A 27,737-nucleotide genomic window follows, 5' to 3' on the forward strand; every position below is an offset into this window, starting at 1 on the left:
TTCCATTTTATGTGTGGGTGATGGCCTGCATGTATAACTGTGTACCATCTGTGTGCCTGGTGCTCACAGGGGCCAGAAGAAGGCATCCGATCGTCCGAGATTAGGGTGACAGACTGGAACTGAACCCAGGTCTTCTGCAAGAGTAGCCAGTGATCTCAGCACTGGATCACCTCTCCAGCCCCTGTTCCCTGCATGCCTTCTCGGCCTCCTGACGCCTGTAGCTACCTTGAGCATTGTTTGCTATCTGTGGCCCCTGGAAGCGCTGCCCCACCCTGTGCCATCTAAGCTCTGTCCAGCCTTGGCCTTCAGTGACATTCTGTGATGGGTTTTGGCCACCTCTGTCACTTGCTCCCAGGTGACGCTGCCAGGGATGGCAGTGAGAGCCTGGCATCTCTCCAACTTCAACCTTCAGATCACTCCTATGTGATTAAAAACCATGGCTCTCTGGCCCCAACTCCGGCACACTTTGTTCATTCTGTGCAGCCTCATCCGATTAAGGAGAGGACTGCATTGTCTGGGGTAGGGGAGCCCCAGAGCTGGGCTAGCGTGCCAGGTCATGACCTCAGGCAATGGGCCCCCACTCCCGTCAAGATCCTTTCCTCTACTCCAGTGCCCCACTGTACCCGTCTTTGGTTTTCTTTTCTTTTCTTTTTTTTTTTTTTTTAAAGTTTTGGTGCTGGGGAGTGAACCAGGGCTGCAGCAGTACTAAGTAAGCACCCTACTCCTGAGCACATCCCTGCTCCTTTCTCTGTGTGTTATTATTATTCCATTTATGGTTTTGTTACTAGAGTTAGAACACAAGGCCTTATATATGCTAGGTAAGTGCTCTGTCACCAAGTTATAAAAACACATTCTTGCCAGGCAGGGGTGGCGCACATCTTTAATCCCAGCATTTGGGAGGCAGAGGCAGGCGGATCTCTGTGAGTTCGAGGCCAGTGTGGTCTACAGAGAGAGTTCTAGGATGGCCAGAACTACACAGAGAATCTCTGTTTTGAAAAACAAAAAACAAAATGAAACAAAAACCCAAAACATATTCTTACTATCATCTTCATCTCCACCATCACCACCATTACCATCATCACCACCATCACCACCATCACCACCATCACCACCACTATCATCACCATCACCACCATCACCACCATCACCACTGCTTGGTGCTGCTGGCAATCACTCCTAGGGCTTTGACAGTAGGCAAGTGCTCTACCACTGAGGTAGCATCAGCTTCTTAAAAACAGGAAACTGGGGCTGGAGAGATGGCTCAGTGGTTAATAGCACTAGCTGCTCTTGCAGAGGACCTGGGTTTGAATCCCTGCACCTACATAGCAGCTCACACCCATCTGTAACTCTAGTTCCAGAGGATCTGACCCTTCTTCTGGCTTCTGTAGGCTTCTGCGTGCACACAGTGCACAGACACACATGCAGGCCAAATACCCAGACACATAAAATTAAATACATAGATACTAAAACAAAATAAAGTCAAAAACAGGAAATGGCCCAGCTCTGTGCTATAACTAAAGCCTAGGCTGGGCTCTTCCTACTGACTTATATACAGATCTTATCATCCAGCCACTGAGACACAAGAAGTATCCTGTGATTTATAAATTTCACAAAAATACATGCTTTATAGCGTTTCTTTAAAATATCACTTCTGAGGTTTTGTTTTTGCTGTTGTTTTGTTTTGTTTTTTTTGGGACAGGGTTTCTCTGTGTAGACCTGGCTACCCTGGAACTCACTCTGTAGACCAGGCTAACTTTGAACTCACAAGGATCCACCTGCCTCTGCCTCCTGAGTGCTGAGATTAAACATGTGTACCACCATTGTCCAGCTTTTCTGAGTCATTTTCAATACACAGTTATATATTCTGGTTTTAGAATTATGTTTTGGTGACCCAGGGAGAATAAAGCCTTGGGTCTGGGTACAGCTTGGTGGTAAAAGCCCTTGCCTAGTATACATGAAGCTCTGGTTCCACTCCAACACACACACACACACACACACACACACACACACACACACACACACACACACACACACACACACGCATGCTTCTATGGTGGGAATAAAAAAGCATGCAAATCCCCTAGTGCAGCAGACTGCAATCTTCGGCCCTAAGAAGAGACGAGCGATAGACGTCTAGTGTAAAAGGATACCCTCGGGGAACTCTCTTTTTCCATTGCTCTGCTTTAAACTCCTACTGCACCTGTCTTAGAACCTGTTCCTGCCTCTGAGGAGTTTGAGAGATAATGAAAAGGTCCAGAAGGTTTAGTTATTTTCCATCAGTGTGGCTACTTTCCAATACATAAAAATGCAATACACATCAATATCAGATTATAATCCCTTAAAAATGAGACACTGTTTTGAAGTTCAGAACACCGAGAAAATGCTGAGTGTCTGATGGAGGATGGTGCCCGGGCTCTGAGCTTGGCTAGCGTGGGCATGTTTGTGAACCAGCCTTTGCAAGGTGCACAGCCACAAGGGCTACATGAAATAGCAGCTTTGCCTGGTAAAACTCAGTTTCGGGTTCAGTCACAATGTTACAACTGAGGCTGGCAGAATTCAAAGATGGACCCCGGGCCCTCAGCATATTACCTACTGCAGCCTTCCCTGGGGCGTTCAGACCTTCCACACTTGGCCCTTGTTCTGGTCCACCTGAAAATGGAAAACACTGATGTTAAAGCAGAAAACATACCTGGCAAATTTGCCTTTGAGTGTGAGATATTCCACGTTGCTCAGTCCTGGGTTTCTCACCTCGGTATGGCAATCACCTTGCTTTTCAGCTCTATGATCTAGTTCATCATTCTATTTTTACTGTGCACATGGCTAAGCTCTACCACTGAGCTACATCCCCACCCCTTTCATTTTCATTTAAAGACAGGGTTTCACTATGTAAATCAGGCTGGCCTCGAACTCACAGAGACCCATCTGCCTCTGCCTCCAGAGTGCTGAGATTAAAGATGTCTGCCACCTCGTGGATCTTCATTTTTTTTTTTGTTTTTTGTTTTTTGTTTTTTCGAGACAGGGTTTCTCTGTGTAGCTTTGCGCTTTTCCTGGAACTTACTTGGTAGCCCAGGCTGGCCTCGAACTCACAGCGATCCGCCTGGCTCTGCCTCCCGAGTGCTGGGATTAAAGGTGTGCGCCACCACCGCCCGGCTGGATCTTCATTTTTTTAAATGTATTTTTTTTTCTTTTCAGTTGACATATAATAATATTTATGAGACACACTGTGACATTTCAACAATGTGTACAGTGTGTAGTGGTCATGTGTCATATCAAACACTACCACCTCTCTGTGTTAGACACATGTGAAACCTCTCTACTATAGGACAATGTGAACAGATGTAGTTAAGGTGCTGTAAAGCATGACAGTCATTCCCCTATCCAACTAGACCCCTGGATCCATTACCAGTCTCCCTACAACCCGCTCCCTGTCACAAGCAATTTGATTGAAACCTGCTGTACCAGCCGGGCATGTTGGTGTCCTCCAGCATACAGGAGGTGGAGGCAGAACAATCCGAAGTACAAAGTCATCCTCAGCTATACAGCAAATGTGAGGTAACCTGGGCTACTCAGGTAGGTCCCTGTCTTAAAAAAAAAAAACAACAACAACAAAAAAAAGACGTCGGGCGGTGATGGCACACGCCTTTAATCCCAGCACTCAGGAGGCAGAGCCAGGCGAATTTCTGTGAGTTCGAGGCCAGCCTGGTCTACAGAGTGAGTTCTAGGACAGGCACCAAAACTACACAGAGAAACCATGTTTCAAAAAAAAAAAAAAAAAAAAAGACAAGAAAAGTCCATTAAAATGCAAACACATGTTTAAAACAATGGTTTTTGTTTTGGTTTGGTTTGGTTTGGTTTTTTGAGACTCTGTGTAGCTTTGAGCCTTTCCTGGATCTCACTCTGTAGACCAGGCTGGCCTTGAAATCACAGGGATCCACCTGCCTCTGCCTCCCGAGTGCTGGGATTAAAGGCATGCGCCACCACTGCCTGGTAAAACAATGTTTTTTTTTAATGAAAATTAATGGTCTTTTCAACTGCTACCATTTAGAATTCTACTTTGTCATTTTTTTTGGACAGGGTTTCATATAGCTCAGGTTGGCCTTGAACTCCCTAAGTAGTCAAGGATGACATTGAACCCTGACCTTCCTTACTTTGCCTCTCAGTGTGTGTAAGGTACTGAGTTACCTATACTGCACACAGCACATGTACTATACAGCTCTCTCTCACTGGACACATGTCACATGCAACCCAAGGGGACACAGCAATCTCTAAAACAGGGTGTACCTGCTAACAGGGAGACAAAGTACAGAAGGCAGTGTGCTGGGCGTGGCCAATGGCTGCACCTGGAGCTGCACCCCCAGGAGAGAAGGGAGGGAGGGAATGGGGGAGGATGCCAAGCTGGACTCCGTCTTTCTCCAAGGCTTCTCAACCACAGGACACAAAAAAGCAGTCCACATAGCCAAGCAGTGGTTGAGCACATCTTCAATCCCAGCACTTGGGAGGCAGAGGCAGGTGGATCTCTGTGAGTTCAAGGTCAGCCTGGTCTACAGGGTGAGTTCCAGGATAGCCAGGGCTGTTACACAGAGAAACCTTGTCTCAAAAAAACCAAAAAGGAAAAAGAAAAGAAAAAGCAATCCACTGGTTGTAAACCATAGATAGATGAAAAGCAGCCATGCTGGGGTTACCTTAGAGCCATGACTCACGGCTTCTGGGGTTGCTCTCTCCTACTACCCGTCCCATGACAGACAGTGCCAACTTTAATCCTTGAAGCAGAATCCATTTCCAGAATTGCCTTATTGCACCCCAACCCAAAGGCTGGTGCTGAGCCTCCACAAGCCAGCACGTCTTTCCTGGGTCCCACACCCCAAGTTCTCTGCTTGACTGTCAGAGGTACATTTTATTGTTAATTTACTGCAACATTCAGGCCGATGAAAGATGCTCAGTTTTAGAACAGAGGTGCGGCACCTAGGTCATTTCTAATCGTAAGTGATTGATACCATACTGACAATAAGTACACAGCTGGGTGTGGTGGAGCACACCTGTGATCCCAGCACTCGGGAAATAGAGGCAGGAGGATCAGAAGTTCAGTGAATTTTCGGACAACCTAGGCTACATGAGACTCTACCTCAAAAAACCATCAAATAAATAAAGTTCTACAATATAATCACCAAGGGTGTGTGACTTATTAACTGTGAAATACTTATTTAACAGTTTTAAAACTGAAATCTTAGTCAGACACTGTGGCACATATTTTTAATCACAGCACTCCAGAGGAGGAGACAGATGGATATCTGAGAATTTGAGGCCAGCCTGGTCTACACAGAGAGTTCCAGGACAGCCAGGACTACAAAGTGAGACCTTGCCTTAAAATTTCTTTAAACTAAATTTAAAAAAGAACCCTGAAATCTTGTTTTCTACTTTAAAAGTTCACACTTCAATACTGTATCCAAGCAGAAACTAACGATGCAGTTATCCTATTCTCTAGTTAACATCTTGGTGGGAACTTTCTAGAATATCTTTTGAGTCCATCGGCTAACACAAAAGGGTTTCCATTTTAACTTTAGTAGTTTCATCTTGGCCACTAGACCACAGAACAGCATTCTCTGTTGACTTCATGAACCCCACCTTCATCTTTTTCGGGAGTGGTTTCCACGGCCCACGGTGTTACAGCAGCTGGTTCTGGCTGTGCCGACGCCTGCATGGTCCCAGTGACCTGCACGGGGTGAGAGAGGTCATTAGCAGGAAAGCAAGGACTCATCACTAACAGCAAACCGGCCTGGGGGGCAGCAGTGCAGGAGCCCCTTCTGCGCATGGGCTAGGGCGAGACTCAGCCATGCCTCAACGTTCAAATGTCTCACTTTACCCATCATTTTTTTTGGAGACAGAGTCTCATGAGTTCCAGACTGGCCTAGAACTTGGTACCGTGGCAGAAGATGATCCTAAACTTCTGATGTTTCTTCTTTCACCTTCCAGTGCTGGGATTACAGATGTGCAAGACAGCATCTGGTTTATGAGGTCGGGATAGAACCCAGGGCTTTGTGTATGCTCTAGCAAACACTCTACCAACTGAGCTACATTCCTAGCCTCTTCCCTTCTAGGGTGTAAATTTTGGGATTTTTGTTTTTGTGAGACAGGGTCTCATTATGTAGCCCTGGCTGGCCTCAAACTCACAGAGATCTGTCTGCCTTTGCTTCATGAGTGTGGGATCAAAGGTGTGCGCCACCACACCCAGCTGGAATGATTTCAGATTTATGCAAAACTGATCCAGATCATACAGAACACTCTATGTACCCAGGCTCCTCTGCACACCTGTCAAAGTAGGAAATGATCAGGCAGGGCAAGCTCTTTAGGGGCACTGCATCCATGACAATTTCCTCCTCCCCTGGGGCCGCTCAGGGACCCAACAATGGGCTCTCAAGCCTCTGCAGCTTGTGATCATTTCTGCTGGCCTGGAAGCTTTGGAAGGATGCTGTCTAGTGCTTCGCAGCTGCTTGGTTTTCCCCTTGCCTGTGTCACCACGACTCAACACTGGAGACAGCCCCCTGAGTTGGTAAGGTGATGGGGGCCGGTTTCCTTCCATCTGCACTTGAGGAAAAGCCAGCAGAGCTCCATGTCCTGAAGACTCCACACACAGCTTAGAATCCCAGAGGAAGACCTGGCCCTCCCCAACCCATGCTGTACTCACTGAAGTCACATGGACTCCTGGTGACAGACACTCTTAGGGTGGTAACCAAACACTGACTTCATGGTTCCGACTGCTGCACTGGGGCTCTTTCAGCCTGCCTATGAGTCCTTCAGACAAAGCCCCATCCGTTCGCCCCAGCGCACCTCACTTTCTAGCTCGAGCTCTACAAGATGGCCTGCACATCTGGCTCAGAAACCTCAGTGGCCATTTTCTACAGGGAGTCCTGGCTCCTCTGCTGGAAGATGAAATTAGAAAGCAGGATCTGAGGGGCTGGAGAGACGACTCAGTGGTTAACAGCACTGACTGCTCCTGTAGAGAACTCAGGTTCAGTTCTCAGCACACACATCAGGCTGCTTACAACTACCTGGAACTCCAGCTCCAAGGGATGCGATGTTCTCTTCTGACTTCTGCAGGCACCAGGCACACACATGTTGCACACATATACATGCAGACACTCACACATACACATAAATAAGTCAGATGCTGAGGGTGTTTGCTGAGCTAGGTTGTCACTCTCTCTAGACATTCTTTGTGTGTGGGGGAGGCTAGGCAACATGTGTGCACATCTATCCAGAGTCTCCATCTGCACATCTATCCAGTCTCCATCTGCACATCTATCCAGTCTCCATCTGCACATCTATCCAGAGTCTCCATCTGCACATCTATCCAGAGTCTCCATCTGCACATCTATCCAGTCTCCATCTGCACATCTATCCAGAGTCTCCATGTGCATATCTATCCAGTCTCCATCTGCACATCTATCCAGTCTCCATCTGCACATCTATCCAGAGTCTCCATCTGCACATCTATCCAGAGTCTCCATCTGCACATCTATCCAGTCTCCATCTGCACATCTATCCAGAGTCTCCATCTGCACATCTATCCAGAGTCTCCATCTGCACATCTATCCAGTCTCCATCTGCACATCTATCCAGAGTCTCCATCTGCACATCTATCCAGAGTCTCCATCTGCACATCTATCCAGTCTCCATCTGCACATCTATCCAGTCTCCATCTGCACATCTATCCAGAGTCTCCATCTGCACATCTATCTAGAGTCTCCATCTGCACATCTATCCAGAGTCTCCATCTGCACATCTATCCAGTCTCCATCTGCACATCTATCCAGTCTCCATCTGCACATCTATCCAGAGTCTCCATCTGCACATCTATCCAGAGTCTCCATCTGCACATCTATCCAGAGTCTCCATTTGCACATCTATCCAGTCTCCATCTGCACATCTATCCAGAGTCTCCATCTGCACATCTATCCAGAGTCTCCATCTGCACATCTATCCAGAGTCTCCATCTGCACATCTATCCAGAGTCTCCATCTGCACATGCGCAGACACATGCTACAGAGATGACACAGATACAGGAGTTCATCTTAGACTATCCAACCCCGAGACACACCGCACTGTTCCTGGCTCTCTCTTCCCAGCCTATCTTTTTACTGATTCCATCTCTCAGCTACTAGGCATAGATATTCAGAGTCTACTCTGTATCTAGTGCTATGTTAAACAACAGCAACATTCACCACCCAGGCTGGCCTCAACTCACTCTGTAGCTCCTGTTGGTCTCAAACTTTCGATCTTCTCCCTAGCCTCCTGCATGCTGGATTACATATCTGTGTCACCCATCCCCAGCTTCTAGTAACTACTTATTATGTTGTCAATGACAACATATACACACAAATTATGATAGCAAAAAAGAAAAAAAATCAAGATTTATCGTGTGTGTGTAGCATAGTGTGCATACATGTTTACAGGTGTGTGAGTACAGGTGTGTGCAGAGGCTGGATGTCTTCCTTGAGCCCTCTCCCTTTATTTACTGGGACAGTGTTTTGTGCTGAGCCTGGAGCTTGCTGACTCAGCTAGTCTAGACAGGCAGCTTGCTTCAGGGATCCCACCTCTGTCTCCTGAGCACTGGGATTACAGGGAGGCTGCTACACCAGTCCAGCTTTTACATCATTCCTGTATTTAAACTCCAGTCCTCATGCACAGTAAGTGTTTTATCTACTGAGCCATTTCCCCAGTGGGGTTTTTTTTTTTTTTTTTGCTTTTTTTTTTTTTTCGAGACAGGGTTTCTCTGTGTAGCTTTGCGCCTTTCCTGGAACTCACTCTGTAGCCCAGGCTGGCCTCGAACTCACAGAGATCCGCCTGGCTCTGCCTCCCGAGTGCTGGGATTAAAGGCGTGCAACACCACCGCCCGGCTTTTTTTTGCTTTTTAAATTTTGATTTTTTCAAGACAGAGCCTCACACTATGGCCCACTATGACTGTTCTGGAACTCACTGTACAGCCAAAGCAGACCTCTAACTTGCAGCGGTGGGCCGTCTCAGCCTCGGCAGCGCAGGACCACATACGGACAGTACTTGCACCTTGCTTTGGCTTTTAAATGTCCTCCAAAAGCTTAAGTGTCACTCACTTGGTCTCCAGCCTATAGCAGGTAGGTTTAAAGGGGGGTCTTAGGGTCCTTAAAGGGAAAAGAAGGGACAGGGACCCCAGTTCCTCTGGCCACGAGGTGAGCAATCTTGCTTCTCTGTATGCTCACCACCAGTGACCTAATGTTTAGCAGGCCCAGGAGCTATAGGACCAGCTACCCCAGACTGTACCCTCCAAACCCGCATCACCATAAACCTCTCTTCATCATCATAGGCATGTGTCACCATGACAGGTATGAACATGTAACTTAATTTTAAAACTAAGCAAGTACCAGCCCCTCCTCAAAGGGACTGGGAAGACCAGGGAGAATCCAGAACACGGGGCTCCAAGCCAGAGGTCTGCAGGTGTTGCTTCCCAGGACCTGTCAGGGTTTTGGGTTTTGTAGGCTCTACCTTCCTTAGCAAACTGACTTGAGAAGAGTCCAGTGAAGCACTGTGGACGGCTGTCACTGTTGCTGTGGACTACGCACGCCATCTCCTGAGCACAACTGCACTGGCTTCTAAGTATTTCTACTTGTGTCATTTAATTCTCACAGTAAGCCTGGACATACACAGTATGTGCCCCATGAAATCAGGGCACTGAGATTTACCCCCGTGACAACTGTCTTTCTTCTTCAGTCACCAAGCCCTGAGCTGGATAAGAAAGAGCACCCAGTTCCCCCCGAGCTAGGTACAGAGGTGACCACATTCCAGCCAACAAGACAGGAGCAGCGATGAGGATGCCACTTCCAGACTCTGAAACAGGACAGGGCCCTGCTCCCCTGACATGCACCCCTCTCCTATGAACTGTGAAGGGGGTACTTCTGGGCCCCTGTACTTCAGGTGAGACCCTGAGCCAGAAGCCGTGAATGGAGGACAGCAGAGGAAACTCATCAGGCACCCCGTCTCTTACTGAAACATCTCAAAAGTACTGCTCTGACTTTCAAAATAAGCACATTTTAAAATTATGTGAAGTGTGGCCAGAGAGACTGCTCAGTGGTTAAGAGTTTGCAATGCTCTCAATCCCAGTACCCATTAGGGCAGCTCACAACTACCTGTAACTCCAGCTCCAGGAGTTCGATGCCCTCTTCTGGACTCCATGGGCACTGAACTCACATGCACATACTCCCATACATATACACATGATCTAAAATAAACCTTGAGAACAAAGCAGCAAACTTACCTCCTGAGAGACGTGAGCAGCAAAAAAATCCTCCTCCTTTGGGGGAGGGGACACAGGTGGAGCTGCACAGCTGTCGAGCCACAGCTGGAAGGAAAAACAAAGCAGAGCTTAGTAGGGAGTTTACCTCAGCTCTCCTTTCCCCTCTGGAGTTTGCAGCCAACACTGTGTCTATCTAGTCCCTCACCCACAACACCGGAGTGTCCATACAGGGCCCTGAGCACACTGTGGAGAAAGCTGTCACTCCAACAAGTTCCACACTCCGAGGAGGTTAAGGACCCCAGCTCCTGAAACCCTTTTCGATGTAAGTACACGTTTTAAACCACGGTGACCAGGCCCAGCCTGGATTCCACACCCAGAATTTTCATCCTCACTGAAGCTGCTGGCGACCTCAACACTCCTGATGTCTATAATCCATCTCCAGACACGCAGCAAAGATGAGCTGTGGGAAAAGCATGCTCCTGCCAACGCTGAGGCAGGCATACTGCCCTGTGCATGAGTCCTTAGACTCACAAGTGAATGGCTCTCCTGTGCTCCCTCAGGGGATGCCTTCCTCACTGCCATGCTTTTTATTCTACTAATGGTTTCCATGTTAAACATGGCCCCCTGGGTAGGGCTGAGCAGCTCTCTAGAGCTCCCAGGCTCCCGAGGGCTGTGATGTGCCTTCCTGAGAAGCCCTGATCAGCCCTGAGCTATGGCCCCTGTGTGTGTGGTCAATGCTCACACGCCACCGATATACATCCAACAAAGCTGGCGATTAATTAATTAAATCTTTTGAAGCATGAAGCAGAAGCCCAGGGCCTTTCACATACTAGGCAACAAGCACTCTGTCACTGAGCTTAAGTCCATTAAATGAGGTTATCCTTTTATCTATGATCGACTGATTTTCATTTCCAAGACCCTGACTGGCCTAGAACTTACTATGTAGATCAGACAGGCCTCATAATTGAAGTGATCCTTCTGCCTCTTCCTTCTGAGTACTAGGATCCTAGGTGTGAGCCACCCTGTTTGTTTACTTTTGTTTTCTGAGATGGGGGTCTCACAGCCCAGACTGGGCTTGAACTTGGATTCCTCCTGCTTCTGCCTCCTAAGTGCTGAGATTATATGTGTAAGCCAGTACACCTAGTATTAAAATGAGGAATCTTTAACTGGAAACATAAATTAAGCAAAGTTATGCATTGATTAGTTAATGGAAACATGACCTGTGTGCCCCAAGGCTGGAAGGAACGTAAAGTCTCCAGCAGTGATCCTCGGTGCCCATGTGTGCCCATGTGTGCTGAGAGCTGGGCTGATCTGGAGAAGGCATGTGGCTCCTTGTCTAAGACCTGGATTAACAGCATGGGGCCAGGGACTTGGGGGAACTGTGACTTTAACCTGAGGACTCAACTCTTGTCCCCTAAAGGACTGTGGTTATCAGTCCCAAGGCCGTCATGTGCTCTGTCTGTGACACACTTGAGATACTGTGTTCCCTTTGGATTACTTGATTAGCTTCCTGCTGACTTTGACCCATTACATGCTGGTGTCCTGCTGGTCCTCTCGCATTTTCCCCTTGCAAACTGTATGTAAGATGCTGGACTTCTTAAGAAACTGGCTTGTATGAGCCATCAGCTTGTGCAAGACTTCCTGAGCCCAGTTTCCTATACTCTGTAGTCTCTCATCTTCTGGTTCCCCACTTTGGACCCCGTCACTGAAGAATGACCTGTGGATCGACAGAGCAGAGTCCCTCTAATAACGAGGGTCCACCATACCCTGGCTCTCCACAGGAGACTTCGGACAGAGTTTTATCGCTTGGGACTGAAGACGCTTTTTACAGAATGAACTCCATCTAAGGGACTCACGTCAGTGCCGTGCTTCCGGGTGGCCTGCGTGGCCAGAGACTTGACTTTCTCCCTGTAGAGCTGAGCTGCACGGCTGTTGTACTTGGCGTTGGTGTCATTGGTGGCACACCCGTGTTGGTGGAAGAAGGAGGACTACAGAGGAGAGCAGGCAAATGGACAGAAATGTCACGAGACCTCTGACCTCATGGCCAGAATGCTACTGAACGAGGGACTTAAAAAGTACAAGGGAAAATGAAAATAATTAGACATCGTGAAAGGTCTAAAATAAATTTTCCTTACAAAAGGGAATCCTTTGGGCCAACAAGATGGCTCAGCAGTTAAAAAGCATTTGCTGCAAAGTGTGACAACCTAAGTTCAATCCCCAAGACCATTGTGGTGGGAAAAGATTCATCTCCTGCCACTGTCCGCTGACCTCTACATGTGCACCATGGTATGTGAGCACAAGCATGTGCACACACACACAAAGACTCAAATGTAATAAAAAGTTTAAAAAGAAAATCTCTTCAAATACACTGACAATATTTATTTATTTTTATGGCACGATGTTTTGCCTGTGTGAGGGTGTCGGGTCCCCTGGAACTGGAGTTACAGACAGTTGTGAGCTGCCATGTGGGTGCTGGGAATTGGACCTAGGTCCTCTGGAAGAACAGCCAATGCTCTTAACCACTGAGCCATCTCTCCAGCCCCCAATATTTTCATTTTTAACATTTATTGATTGATGGATGGATGGATTGTTTGGGGGAGTGCATGTGTGCATGAGGAGGTCATATGACATCTTGGGGGCCTCTGTTGACTTCTTCCAGAAAGTGGGTTCCAGGTATGAAGTCAGGTCACCTGGTTTGACAGCAGGCTGAACCATCTCAGGTCCTAATGTTAATATTTTGATAAAAATAGACACAAGACTAGATATGAGAATGAGTTAATTGGCCTTTGTATCTCCACCAACCACCTGTGACAACTTGAAGGTTACTCTGAGGAGGGTCTCCTTGGTGAGAGGCAGGGCCTCACTATGTATCTTTGTGACTTCAGACCAGCCTGGTCTACACAGGAAATTCCAGGACAGCCAGGGCTGCACAGTCTCAAAAGAAAAACCAGGCGGGACAAGCCTGTCTTAGAGAGTGAATGACAACTCTTCATTACAGGGTCTCACGATAGAGCCCTGGCTGGCCTGAAATTCCCTGTGTAGACCAGGCTGGCCTCAAACTCACAGAGATACGCCTGCCCCTGCCTGCTGGGTGCCAAGGTTACAGACATGGCCACCACATGTGACCACATGGGATTTCTTACTCCTGGCTGAACAGGAGTAAGAAAGTGCTCCAGTCCCCAGTCGGTACCATTTGGAAAGGGAGTGTCCGTGTCTCAAAAGATCTTTTGGGCTAGAATGTCCTCTCTGACAACCTCATACACGTGTATCATGTGTTGGGGTCATCTTCACCTTCTACTGCACTTTCTCGTCACCACTGCTTACTCCCAACAAGTCCTCCTCCCATCATGCCTGCTGTAGGGCTTGCTTCTTCGTGTGACCCAGAGGTCAGTTAGGGGTGCCTGCACCAGCATGGGTGGAGGCTACTTACTGGAGCCTGGACAACTACCCCATGGCTATACCACTGAAGAAAATGACCCCCCAACACACACACACTAGCTACTTTGAAAGGGTTTCTGGTCTACCACTTGAGAGACCTGATTCTCTCTAATGAATGTAAAAACACACACTCCAGTGTAAGGACAGGGGCTCCCCTTTTTATTTTAAAGATTTATCTATTTATGTATATGACTGCTGTATTTGCATGTATTCCTGCATGACAGAAGAGGGCATCCGATCCTATTATAGATGGTTGGGAGCTACCATGTGGTTGCTGAGAATAGAACTCAGGACCTCTGGAAGAGCAGCCAGTGCTCTTAACCACTGAGCCATCTCTCCAGCCCCTCCTTTTGTTTTTTAAGCATGCCAGTTCTTCTAAATCCTCACTTGCTTTCAGTTTCCTTAAAGCACTTACACTCCAGTATTTTCTTGTTAATTTATTTCTTCAGTTGTGCTGACTCTACCACAAGAGGGGTTGGCTTGTTACCAGACACCCAGCATCCAGCCTAACAGGTACTCTGAATAAAAACACCTTGGATGCTTCTGGCCATTGAGCCTGCTTTTTGCCCCGCCCCGCCAGAGCCTCCCAAACACATAGGGATTGTAGTTCAGTAAAGAAGAGGAAAGGGCAAGTCTGGGGGACTTACAGCATTCGAGTTCCCTCCAACTTGCATGCATCGAAGCTGAAACCAAGACCAGTTCGAATCCAGCTCTGTGGATCTGGAAGGAAACAAGATCCCACAGTGTGAAAACTTTACTTCTCTGGCATCATCTGCTAACTAAGCTTTCAAAAGGCTTCCTACAGCTCCAGGATTTAGGGAATTCTGTGCAGCCAGGCACAGTGGTGTGTGTACCTGCAATCCTCACACCCAGCAGGCAGAGGCAAGAGAATTCTAAGTTGGAGCCTTGCCAAAGTTCCACATGAGCCTGTTTCAAAAACCCCAAAGAGTGGGTGGGACTGGAGCTCGGGGTGAGCACTGTGGCTGCTATGTGTGGGTGCTTTACCTGCATGTGTGCCTGTACACCATGTATGCCTGGTCCTTTGGAGGCCCGAAGAGGGAGTCTGATCCCCTGAAGTCACACACAGTTGTGAGCCTCCACATGGGTGCTGGGAACCAAACCTGGGCCCTCTGGAAGAGCAGCAACTGAGCCATCTCTCCAGCCCCTTCTTTTTTCCTTTAAAATTTATTCTATTTATGTACATGTGTGTTGTATGAGTATTTGTCACATATATGCCTATGGATCCCCTGGAGCTGGGGTTACAGGTGCTTGAGACAACTGACGTGGGTGCTTGGAACTGGACCTGGGTCTCCTGCAAGAGAAGCAAGTACTCTTAACCGCTGGGCCATCTCTCCAGCTCCTTTAAGTATGGATCTTTAACCAGGTTAAAAGAAATTCCCTTGGAACCCTGGACTCCCACAATGAAAGGTTCTGATGGTGGAGGCCTGAGCACAACCTCCAGGAGCTCTGGGCAGCACTCACTCCCACAGGAAGAACTGCCACCCTGCAGAGGGTCCTATGAAAGCTGAGTGCTGAGAAAAAAGGGCTCTTGTTAACCAACGGGTAACAAGAAGGTGGCCTATGAGGTAAGGAGACAGCGGTCTCCCTTGCTTTACTAATGGCTACTGAACCCAGCACTTTTCTAAGTAGAGTATTGGAATGAATGCTAACGAAGACTTCCCACAGTCACCATGGGAAGGAACCCCAGGACGAACGATGCGGACAGTCCCAAGGAGTGCCGTGGCAGGTCATTTGTTTCCAGTGTGCGAGCGTGCCATCGTGCCAGCGTGCGAGCATGCTCCCTTCAAGGCCAAGTGTCCCCTTCCATGCTAGTGTCAGGCCAAGGCTCTTCCCTTGAGTCCTTTGAGAGGCACCCAGCTGAGTCTGAGCTGGTCACAAGCTGAGGATGAGAAGTCCTGTGAACAGCACCACCCTGGGTGCTGGGCAGGGCCAGGGCAATTCCAGCCACTGCTAATGCTGGGCCCCAAGTATCATGTCTGGTGTCTATACGTACACTCCTAACTTGCTTCGCTGGATGCCGACCAAAGACAGGTTAGAAATTATTTTGTCCTCTGTAAAAACCACTACCTTGAAATTCAACCTAAAAACACAAACTCCACTTGGTTAAATATACCAACCATGGCACACTGTTCATGGTGATCACGTGCCAGAGCTCTGACTGTCTGCGTGTGCCGGTACTCATCAGTGTGCACATGTGTGGCTGGCTGGGGGAGAGGAAGAAGGAGGGACCCAGAGCAGGAGCTTCCACGCCTCGCTTACATATGTGGGGGCTGCTTGGACTTCTCCCTTTTGAGTTGGGACATGAGGTTGTTTAGGCTGGTCTTGGACTTGTGAATCAAGTGATGCCCTCTGCCTCCCCAGGGCTAGGATTCCTTGCATGTACCACCTTGCCAGTCTTGTGATGACTGGTTGGTTTGCTTGTTTGATTTTTTTTTTTTTTTTTTTTTTTGAGACAGGGTTTCTCTGTGTAGCTTTGCGCCTTTCCTGGGACTCACTTGGTAGCCCAGGCTGGCCTTGAACTCACAGAGATCCGCCTGGCTCTGCCTCCCGAGTGCTGGGATTAAAGGCGTGCGCCACCACCGCCCGGCCGCTTGTTTGATTTTGAGACAGGGTCTTTTCGTATAGTCCTGGCTGGCCTGGATTTCACATGTAGACCAGGCTAGCCTTAAACTCAGCAGTGATTGTTTTGGGTAACAAGTGCCCTGGATTTTCTCCTGTCCACAGCACAGGCAGTGGCCCTTTGGCTCAGTGCTTTTTAGTTGTTATTTTTTGAATCATCCATTTGTGTGACTCATACAGTTACATTTATCTGACCTTTAAAAGGCACATGGTTGAACCTGCACAGGCCCAACAGATCCAGCTGTCCAGGTTCCTGGTCCAGGTCAGTCCTCCTCCTACCAGAGTTCCTGGAACTATGTACATGGGCATGTGCCTTAGAGGTGAATAAGAGGACAGGCCAGATGATAAGGAGGGGACCTGGAAAGGAGAAAAGGACAGAACAGCCCCAGGCAGAAGGAGGGGCCTTCCCCTGCTTTGGACAGGATGTGGTACCATATACGAACAGCTAATGACCAATATGGGAAAAACATTTTTTTTTTTTTGGTTTTTTGAGACAGGGTTTCTCTGTATAGCTTTGCACCTCTCCTGGAACTCACTTGGTAGCCCAGGCTGGCCTTGAACTCACAGAGATCCGCCTGGCTCTGCCTCCCGAGTGCTGGGATTAAAGACGTGCGCCACCACCGCCCGGCTGGGAAAAACATTTTTAAAAGTAAACCTGGTGGTGCTGCTGGCTCACGTGTGTAATCTTAGTGCCTCAGGAGGCTGGGGAAGGAAAATCTCCAGTTCAAGGCCAGCCTGGGCAAGGCGCAGAGTCAGTCCAAGGCCAGCCCAGGCAAAGTATAAAAGCATGGCCCAAAATAAAAGTGCAAAGAGGCTGGGAAACAGTTGCCTAGCATTCATTGCTGTGGCACTGTGTACCTACAAGGTCCTTGGTTCTGTCCCAAGGGAGCTCACACACCGACACACCAACACACCTGCACACACACACATACACACACACACACACACACACACACATACACACACACACACACACACACACACACACACGCTATTATACACTTAGCTATTTCCATAAACAAAAATTAACTCATGCCTTTAATCCCAGCACTCAGGAGGTAGAGGCAGATGAATCTCTGTGAGTTTGAGGTCAGCCTGGTCTACAGAGCGAATTCTAGGAACAGCCAGGGCTAGATAGCAGGACCCTGGCTAAGAAACAAAACCAAAACTCAAAACTGTCAAAGGCAGAAATGTAAGACTTAAAACTATAAAACTATGGGGAAAACAGGATAAAACCTCATTGCGGTGTGTTCGGAGATCATTCTTTGAGAAGGATCTGAAAGACTCACACTAACTGGACTTCAGGAAAGTTTCCAACAGGTGTATCAAAAAATCGAGTACAGAAACAACCATCCAACGGGAGGAAATAGTTTCAAATTGTTTCTGTTATAGGGGCTCAAAATACAGCAAAGAAAGAGAACTCTGAAAACCCAACACAATAAACAACTCGGTCTAAACCAGGCAAGAACTGGAACAGGAAGTCTTCAAAGAAGACACTCAGGTGGGCCACAGAGCATGAGAAGATGCTCAGCGCTAGTCACAGGGGATTCACCTCATACCCAACGACTGTTAATTAAAAAAGGAGGGAGGGGGGGAGGGAGAGGAGATGGGAGGGAGGGAGAGAAGATGGGAGAGAGGGAGTACTGGCCTAGGGTCGAGCATGCGTGAGGCCATGGTTTAGTCTCTGGCACCACAGAAAAGAAAAAAGAAGATGAAGAGGAGGAGGAGAAAGTGGAGGAGGAAGATGGAAATGAGGAGGAAGAAGAGGAATAAATTCAATAGGAGGCAGTCGAGTGACAAGATGAGCAGAAATTGGAACCCTGGTGCATTGCTGGTGGGAATGTAAGATGGCCAGCCACTCTGTGAAAGGAAGACCTTCCTCAAACAGGAGGAACAGGATCACCACCCGAGCCATCAACTGCACTTGCGGGTCCTGGCCCAAGGGGACTCAGAACAGTTCCCAGTGTGATGCGTGTACCCCCATGCTCAAGGCAGCTTTACTCAAGAGCTACAGTGTGGGAGCAACCCAAGTCTATGCATAGCTGGACAGAAAGGCAAGTCAGTGTTCACAGGTAACTGGGGTATTATTCAGCCTCATCAAAGGACGGAATCCTGACTGTGAAAAATGGATGAGCCTTGGTAAGAGTGAACCAAGGGAAATGAACCAGCAAAAGCAGCACCCCAACTCTGCTCACATGAGGTGTGGGGTTTAGTCAGGGTCCCCTCAGGCTCTTGTGTTAAAGTCCTTGGTCCCAGCTGGTGGTGCTGCTGTCTGGGGAGGCTATGAGGTTATGTAACCCTTAGGAGGTGGAGCTTTGCTGGAGGGTGTCACTCGGGCGGGCTTTGAGTTCTTATAACCTCACCCCACTTCCTGGCCTCTCTCTGCTTCCTGATGGTCAGGCTGGCCTCGTTTCCTGCTGGGAAAATTTTTTTCACCATTGTGGACTCTTTCTGAAACCCTGAGCCAAATTAACTTTCTTCCTTACATTGCTTTTGGAGATGGTGTTTTACCAGCCAGCACAGCTGGGCCTTTAATCCCAGCACTCCGGTGGCAGAGGCAGGCAGACCTCTGTGAATTCAACGCCAACCTGCTTTATAAAGTGAGTTCCAGGAGTTGGGGAAGAGGGTCCTGGAGAGATAGCTCAGTGGTTAAGATCACTGGTCTTGCAGAGGACTAGGGGACCTGGGTTTGATTCCCAGAACCCACATGGCACCTCACCTTCTGTAACTCCAGTTCCAAGGGAATCTGGTGCCTTCTTCTGGCTTCCATAGACACCAGACACATACAGGATGAACAGACATATATGCAGGCAAAATATTTATACACATAAAAATAAATAAAAATTTTTAAATGTTAAAGTAGATGGGTGGAGGGCTGGGGCTGCAGTTCAGTGGTAAAGTATTTCCCTTGTAAGCATGAGACCCTAGGTTCAATGCCCACTAATAAGAAGGCAAAAACAATTAAGATAGGCATGACAGACGCAAGTCAAGTCATTTAAGACCCCTGAGCTGTACATGAAGAAACACAAATTACATATCTTACCACAAAGATACACAGATAAACAAACAAACAAATAAATAAATAAATTTGACTGGCCATTAGCTCCCTCAACATTTAAAGAAGAGATAAGGGGCCAAGCACGGTGATCCCTTTGACCCCAGTGCTTGGAAAGCAGAGGCAGACGGATCTCTGTCAGTTGCAAGGCAAGCCTAGTCTACACATAGTGAGACCCTGTTTCAAAAAATAAAAATGAACTAAGTAAATAAAATAAAAAAATAAAAAGAAGCTGGGCGGTGGTGATGCACACCTTTAATCCTAGCATTTAGGAGGGAGAGGCAGGTGGATCTCTGAGTTCAAGGCCAACTTGGGCTACAGAGTGAGTTCCATGACAAGCCAGGACTACACAGAGAAACCCTGTCTCGAGAAATTAGTAATAATAATAATAATAATAGTAATAATAACAATAATAAAATAAAAAGAGACAAGGACACAATAGTACATTCCAAACACTCTGAACCAGAGTCTCAGACAAAAGCAGATGACTAACACTTTCTCCTTTAAATTATTCCTGCCGGGTATTTGTTTCAGCGGGGAGACGAGTACCGTATACATCCACGTAACAGTGAAATTTCCCCAGCCAGCGAGGGGAAGAAAGTTCACTTACCGAATAAAACTCAAGTGAACACCAAGTGACCGGTGTGACCCTGAACAATCGATGCAAAGAAACACCCCGTAGGTTATGCTTGCCCAGCTGGGATTTTTGGCCCCGCAGTCAAAACACACCTGAGAGAAAAAACATTTGATGTGGTTAGCAACTAACTGACATCAGCGGATGAGTCATCCAGGAGGCCAGCGTGCAGGACTGACGGAGGCGGCTCAGCCTTGACACCTTACGCCTTGGCCGTTAGAGGCTGGGGAAACTCAGTCCCCAGGGTGCTGGTCTTGCAAGCATGAAGACCTGCAGTCCATCCCCAGAGCCCACGGGGGCGGGGACCAGCTGGCTGTGGTCGCACGTTGCTAGGGAGGCCGAGACACTTGCCTACTCACCAAGTTGCAAGCCAGTGAGAGAACCTGCCTCAAAGAAGCAAAGTGGATGGCATCTGAGGCATGACAGCTGAGGTCTTCTTCTGGCCTCCACACACACGTGTACACATGTGCTTATACACCAGCACACGTGTGCCCACACATCCACATGGACATACACACACAGGAAAAGAAAAGATGTCACCTAGGTTTTCAAAATTCTCACATTTCTTTTATAATGATAATAATAATAACAATGATAGTGATATATAACTACACTAATTAAATACAGTAAAGAGACTATAGATTCTCAAACACCGCTTATCTTTGAGCTCAGTTGGGACCCTTAGCACGCCAGTGAGGAATGTGGCTTTGCTGGGACCATCCCCTGGGCAAGCGGCTGTATCCCACATAGCAGGCTTCTGGGTGTGATTCTCTCTCTGCCCGAGAAGCAGAGTACACTAGCCAGATGCCTGATCATCCTCCCCTTCCTAATACTCATATCCTGTGCAATCTCTGCTTCACTTTACCAAGGTGCCTTGTAGCATGAGGTGGGAGGATGATCTACCACTTCTGAGGTTAGGCTAAGACACTCTGGCCTCGTCGCCACTGGGTCACTGCCTCTGGGAGAAACCAGATACACTTTCTCAAGGACACTCAGTCCCGGGGACAGGCTCAAGTGGCAAGGAGCTGGGTGAGGCCCTGGCTGAACAGCTGTGGAGAGTGGAGGCCTGCCCACACCAGCAGATGGAGCGATTGTTCAGATGACTCCTGCAGCATCACAGCCATGACACACCTGCCCAGCCAAGTCACTCCCGTTCCTGACCTCAGAATCCATGGGGGCGAACATGTCTGTGGATAGAAGATGCTAAGTTTGGGAGTTACTCCAACGCGCCTCTCTGAAACCCGGCAACCCCCTTATCCAGGTCACTTTGAGAACTATTAGACACACAGGTCACAACGACAGAATGTGTCCTCTGCTCTGTGGGCACTGTGCATCCCTACAGGGCCGGGCCTTCCCTGTCACCTGCTTTCTCTATTAGCACAGGTGTTTAGTACTGGCTCAACAGCTCTGGATATTTAGCTCCCACGGACTGTCGTCAAGTAGTCCTTTCTCGTAAGCACTCAGGAAACGTTTGTTAACCGAGTAAACAGCAGCACACCAACTTACTGCCAGCTCAGAAACTGCCACCAGACCCTTCAACGACGATGAGAAAACACTATCTGATAACACGCACACAGAGCTACTTAAAGATACACAGTGCTGGGCCACCGAGAGGGCTCAGTGGGTAAAGGTGCTTGTTGCCAAGCTTGGTGACCTAAGTTCAATTCCTGGATCTTACATGATGGAAGGAAAGAAATGAATCCCTCAAGTTGTCCTGTGATCTACACAAGCAGGCCATGGAATGCATACCATGGTACTGATGTGACCCCCACCACAAAATAAATAAATAATTACACAGTGTCTTCCATGGAATTTAACGTTTATAGTTAATTCAAGTCAGAATAGCAACTACAGATTTTCCACAAACAGGAAATTATCTTTAATTTTTTTTTCAGCTCTCCCTCAACACACTTTAGACACATTTTATAAAGTAAAAACTACCCTCAGGAGAAAAGCTGCTTCTGGCCTCGGGAAACAAGAGAAACTACAAGCTGCTGAAGTGAGCACGCTGGACTCAGGCAGCCCAAGGACAGGGTGTGGAGTGACAGCGGGCACGGAGAGTGACTCACTGGGCTACGTGTCAGACGCTGTGACAGAAGCCAAGGTACAGAGGAGTAGAGGGCATCATCAATCCACCAGTGCATACCGAGACCTGGTCCCCGCCAGGCCACATGCTGGCCTGGGAGGGGCTTGTTGCGTGGGGAGAGATGGACACAGACATTAAACAGTGCCGGAAGTAAAGGGCTTCCCCGAGGGGACACCGAGTGGCCTGGGCCTTGCTCACTCGCCTGACTTTACTGTGCACTTCCTATCCTGTGCTGTCCCCGGCCCCACGGCCCAGTGGGCAGGACAGCTCATTATGTGATCGTATGGCTTTAGGTGATCGTGTAAGACAAGGTTTTCTACGCAGGGTCAAAGACAGGACATGGCCCCCTGGGGAGGGGTGGCAGAGAGCTCTGCTGTGCACAGTCCAGGGCAGGCAAGCTGAGACTCATCCCTGGGGGAAAGAAATGGATCTGGGCCGTGCTTTGACATGTGATCCCAAACAAAAGTAGAGCTGTGGTTTTCTAAGGAGAATTTGCTGCACGGCACGGAGAACAAGAAACACCTTTTGGCTGACGGTGTTTGGCCTGGTGGTAAGAATTTTCTTAGGGAAATGACAGCCATGCTAATGCCTTCCCAAAATCTGTCGGAAGGGGGTTCATCGCCTCAGCTGCTCCCCTGCCTATGATTCCTGGAAAGTCTCCTGCCGCCTTAGCGGGCTTGTGCCAGGCTGAATGTGTTAAAATTCTTGATGCTTTTCAAACAAGGGCATGACCTCTCTATTTTCTGCATTTTACAAATTAATAGCTGGCCTTCGCCATCATTATAGAGAGAATAAGGAAACAATCGAACATCAGAGCTGAGACACAGGAACCAGAGAAGGAATGGTGGGGCATGCCTGGAAAGTGGAGGCAGGGGGATCAGAAATTCAAAGTTGTCTTCAGCTACACTGGACCCTAAGTGGTTTGTGCTCTTGGCACCTACGCCTAAGCATTTCACCAGTGTCTCCCATATCAGTGAGCACAACACATGAAGTCCTTCACCCACTTTTAAACATTATTTTATGAATGTCATAGATATATATCTGTGCACCATGTGTGCCTGATGTCCGTAGTGGCCAAAGAGTGCATTGGAACCCCTGGAACTGGAGTTATGGATGGTTGTGACACCTTGTGGGTGTCAGGAACCAAACCCAGGTCCTCTGTAAGAGCAATAAGTGTTCTTAACCACTGAGCAATCTTCCCAGCCTCCCTCCATCTACTTTTTTTTTTTTTTTTTTTTTTTGAGACAGGGTTTCTCTGTGTAGTTTTGGTGCCTGTCCTGGAACTTGTTCTATAGACCAGGCTGGCCTCGAACTCACAGAGACCCGCCTGCCCCTGGCTCCCTAGTGCTGGGACTAAAGGTATATGCCACCACTGCCCGGCCCCCCACCTACTTTTTAAAAGATTTATTTTATTTTTAGTTGTATGTGTGTGTATGCATGCTTAGTTGCCCTCGGAGGCCAGAGGCATTGAATGCCCTGGAACTGGCATTACAAGCGGTTGTGAGCCAGCTGCCACAGGGCTGGGAACCTACCTCGGGTCCTCTGCTGGAGCGGCACTCGCTCTTCACTGCCGATCCATCTCTCCAGCCCCACTTCTATTCTTCATCCCCTACTGCAGGCCCCTTGAAGGCATGTGCCAGGTCTATACCTTCGGAGTGAGTGTCCTCAGTGCCTTACAGGGCAATGGAACACAGTGCGGACCAAACCCCGAGAGCAGTCTATGTAACTCCGAGACCATTCACTCAAGCAGACTATCATCCTATCCAAGGGAATTTGGACAGCGAATTCCAAATAAAGTAAATCTAGTTGCCTCCCTTTTGTCTGTTTGACTTCTGTATTTTAGGGCTCCTTTTTTTTTTTTTTTAATAACCTCTCCCCTTTATAGACAGTCTCCTGGAACTCAGTCTGGATGACACTTTTTCTGTAGTTGTAGATGACTTTGAACTCCTGATCCTCCTGCTTCTCCCTCCAGGTGTCGGAATTAAAAGTATACAGCACCATCAGGCCTATAGCCCTACAAAGCAAAGTTTACTTATAGGGCATGCCCTTACAAGCTCAGATGAATCTTTACATATTGTACTTATTTTTTTTTTAATTTTCATTTGTGAAAGGACCTTGCTATGTGGTCTAGCCTTGAATTTGCCAACTCCTGCCTCAACCGAAGCATTTTAAAAAATGTTGTTAAACCAGGCATAATGACATACTCTTGTAATTTCATCATTCAGAAGGCTGTGATGGGGGGTGGGGTGCAAAATTCGAGGCCAGCCTGGGGATACATAGTGAGTTTAAAGCTAGCTACACAGAGAGAACCTGTCTCAAAAACAAAAAACCACAACAAAAAAGAGATGGAGCTATATACAGCTCAACAGCAAAGTCCTTGTGTAGAATACCCTAGAAGGCCCTAGGTTCAAACCCCAGTATTACCCCTAAAGGGAGGGGGTTTATTGTTGCCCAGTCCTTCTCGTCATTCAAACTGGTTCTCACCATTGCTCAGATCATGGCTTCAAGCCATTCAATCGTCAACGGCTTCAAGCCAAAATCATAAAGGAGAGCCAAGTGCAATGAGCCATGACCAGAAGCTACTCTGGCATCTTGTTTTAGAAATCATATTACAAGTTGGGCAGTGGTGGCGCACGCTTTTGATCCCAGCACTTGGGAGGCAGAGGCAGGTGGATCTCTGTGAGTTCGAGGCCAGCCTGGTCTACAGAGTGAGTTCCAGGACAGCTGGGGTTACACAGAGAAACCTTGTCTCAGAAAAAAAAAATATTACAGAAGATAAAATGTCCACAGGTGTGCTCTTTAGAATAAGGATAATGACTGCATTCCTGTGGGTTATAACCACCCTTTCAGTTAGAGCCAGTTCATAAACATTCTCAGACAACGAAAATAAAGTGCAAAGTGGACAGGGGATGTGCTTCAGGGTGGTAAAGCTAGAACATAGCAGCCCCCCCCCCATATACAATGTGTGTGTGCATACATTTGGGGGCAGGTCTCACTTTGTAACACAGACTAACTAGAAATCCACTAAGTAGCAAGCTGTCCTTTAACTATTGGAAATCCAGCTGCCTCAGCCTCCCAAGTATGTACCATCATGCCCAGCTGGACAGTAATTTTCATTTTTTGAGAGATAGTCTCATGTAGCTCAGGCAGGCCAGAACTTGCTATATAGCTGAGGCTGCCCTTGAACTCCTGATCTTCCTGCCTTCACCTCCCAAGTGCTGGGATTACAGTATGTACCACCACGACCAACTAAAATTTTAATATGCAAGCAAGCCCACGTGGGTTCCTTAAAAAGTGTCTCTTGGTATCGTAACATTGACTTTTTATTTAAAAAGGGCATCTTCCCTTTTGGTTGCTGTTTCTTGCTTTTTATTTTCCTTATTTAGCAGAGTCTTTTTGATGAATTCAAAGAAAATACAAACTGGTGTGATTATGAGAGAGAGCAGTAGCATATGTATTTTTCCACCCTGCCAGCTACAGATCCAAACTTGTGTGTGGTAACAAGCAAGTCCTTGATATACACAGATCAATATAAATTTGAAAAAAAAAATCAAAGTAGTGAATAGTAAAGCTATTTTGTTGCTAAAATAGTAAAGCAGCCAACACTGGACAGTGCCTGGAAGCTGTCTCCTCTTTCTTACACCCACCAGACATTATCACCCCCAAATAACCATTTCCTTCACTAGAAGGCTATAAAAATTAGGACTCCCTTCCACCATCAAGACCTAAAATGCCTGAAATTTGTAAAATGCTAGGACTTTCTATGCCACCAATTCAGGACTCGTGGCTGTGCTCATTAACAGATGTTTCCTTGGAGGTGGAGGTAGAGACCAGACTGAACTCCAAGAGGGGTGGGGAAGTCCACAGTGACACGACAGCCCTTTGTACTCTCCAGGTTCCACCCTATTCTGTCATCCTAAGGAAGTGGTCACCTTAACCCTGTGTATCAAAACAACACTGCCAGCCATATGCTAAACGTTATGAGGTACAATGGGGACCGGTGGGGACACTCACGGGGGAAAAAAATTGGAGGGGTGGACCTCAACCTCCAAAGGGATGAAGGTGAACTTTGGTGGACTTCCTTAGGAACACAGAAAGCTGGTAGCCAGGGCAGAGAACCTTAGCTTTACTGGACTGGGAAATGGGATGCCACCAAAAGACAATGGGGACCAGGATCCAACAGGTCCCCAGCCCTGAAGAACACTCAAGACAAGGTCCATGGTGGGGAGAAGTCCTTCCTTCCCAGAGCCCAGCACATTTAGTGTTCTGATCCCTAGACATGCTTCCCCCTGGGTCTAGGTGGCTGTAGGATTCACCCTTAGCTCACGGGAGTCAGAGTGTATGCCTCTCCAGCTTTCTCAGAGCCCAACTATCTAACGGTCAGACACACTTCCACTCCCTGCTCCTTCCACCCCACCTTGTCTGTGCTTTGGGGTCAAGGTGCTCTGGTTTCCAGACCTAGGCACCCCCAGATACCATGAACCGGCTCACTGTCTGAGCCCCCCAGGTTCTGGCCTCTGATTCTGGACACCCCTAGAGGCCCATACCCCACTCCTCTCTCTGCCCCCAGATGCACTGGTCTCCTGTCCTAGACATCTCCAGATGTCCATGCCCCAGCCCTCTCTATGTCCCCAGGTGCTCTGCCCTTTGGTTCTATACATCCTCCAGATGTCCACGTCCCATGCCCTCCCTGCGCCCCTAGGGCCTCTGGCCAGGCTCTCACTGGACCCAGTACTCCGTTGCCAAGCCCCTAGTGTGCACCCCCTCTTCCGCCCCTCGCTGGCGAAGGTTGGGGAGCGGCGGCTGCCAGGCCCACAGTGCGACGTGTCACAGGCCGGGCGGCTCCTCCCACGGCCGTGGCCACACCGGGGTCCAGCGAACCGCGGGGTCCCGAGCCCGCCTGCGGCCGTTACCTTGTTAGTGGGCACCGAGCGCAGGCGCTTGAAGATGGCCAGGATGTCCTGCTTGCTGGGGTCCCCCATGGTCACCGAGAACCGAGGTGAGGCAGTCCCCGACAACCGGGAAGAGACAAGGAGAAGCGGTTGCCGCCTCCCGGAGACCGAGGGGCGGGGCTACGCGTGACGAAGGCCACGCCCCTGCCGCGCCCAGGCTCCGCCCACAAAGCGGGCGCACGCGCTGTTCTCCCTCCCTCTGACGCTCCAGCAGGCCACTCGGAGTTCCAGCCTGGCGGCCCGGTGCGGCAGGCGCATGCGCGAACGCTCGCGCCCGGTTCTGATGCCTTTAGCTCTCAGCGCTCATCAGGCTCCTGCAGTGTGGGGCAGAAACGCTGGGCTGTGCGCGGGGAGCACCGCGCTTACCCACCGCACTCGCCAGCATCTCGCTGCCGGCTCCTCCCACGGCCACAGTGTCACATCCTTCCCACAGGGTGGCAGAGCCCGCGGGATCCGGAGAGAAGCGGTGGAGGGACGTTGTACTCTTTTTCAGCTGAAGCCAAGCCCTGAATGAAAGTCTGTGCTGGAAACTGCTGTCTCGTTTTTTTTTTCCTCTCTCCAGTGAAGCTCAACTAGTTTAGAACCTACTGTGTAGTGCCCAGGCTGGACTTGAACTGGAGATCTTCCTGCCTCAGCTTCCTGCGTGCTGGGATTACAGGTCTGCACCA

At 48.5% G+C, this 27,737-nt stretch overlaps 1 protein-coding gene across 2 annotated transcripts in view; it reads right to left on the reverse strand.

The window, feature by feature from the left end:
• The window catches only part of Arfgap3 (ADP ribosylation factor GTPase activating protein 3), a 46,571-nt gene extending 19,369 nt beyond the window's left edge, over positions 1-27,202 (reverse strand). The window contains exons 1-7 of one of the 2 annotated variants that reach the window (XM_052748478.1): positions 27,031-27,202; positions 20,008-20,126; positions 14,350-14,422; positions 12,121-12,252; positions 10,286-10,369; positions 5,623-5,710; positions 2,590-2,649 (exon numbers count right to left, since the gene is read on the reverse strand). In XM_052748478.1, the coding sequence (XP_052604438.1) occupies positions 2,590-2,649; positions 5,623-5,710; positions 10,286-10,369; positions 12,121-12,252; positions 14,350-14,422; positions 20,008-20,126; positions 27,031-27,099 (625 nt within the window). In that variant the 5' untranslated portion in view covers positions 27,100-27,202. The remainder of the gene's footprint in view (positions 1-2,589; positions 2,650-5,622; positions 5,711-10,285; positions 10,370-12,120; positions 12,253-14,349; positions 14,423-20,007; positions 20,127-27,030) is intronic. The other variant, XM_052748479.1, reaches the window with a different exon arrangement.
• Positions 27,203-27,737: the final 535 nt, after the last annotated feature.

This window comes from Peromyscus californicus, unplaced genomic scaffold (assembly GCF_007827085.1).
Source record: "Peromyscus californicus insignis strain IS unplaced genomic scaffold, ASM782708v3 Scaffold_20__1_contigs__length_68692818, whole genome shotgun sequence".
In the NCBI taxonomy this organism is placed as follows: Eukaryota; Metazoa; Chordata; class Mammalia; order Rodentia; family Cricetidae; genus Peromyscus; species Peromyscus californicus.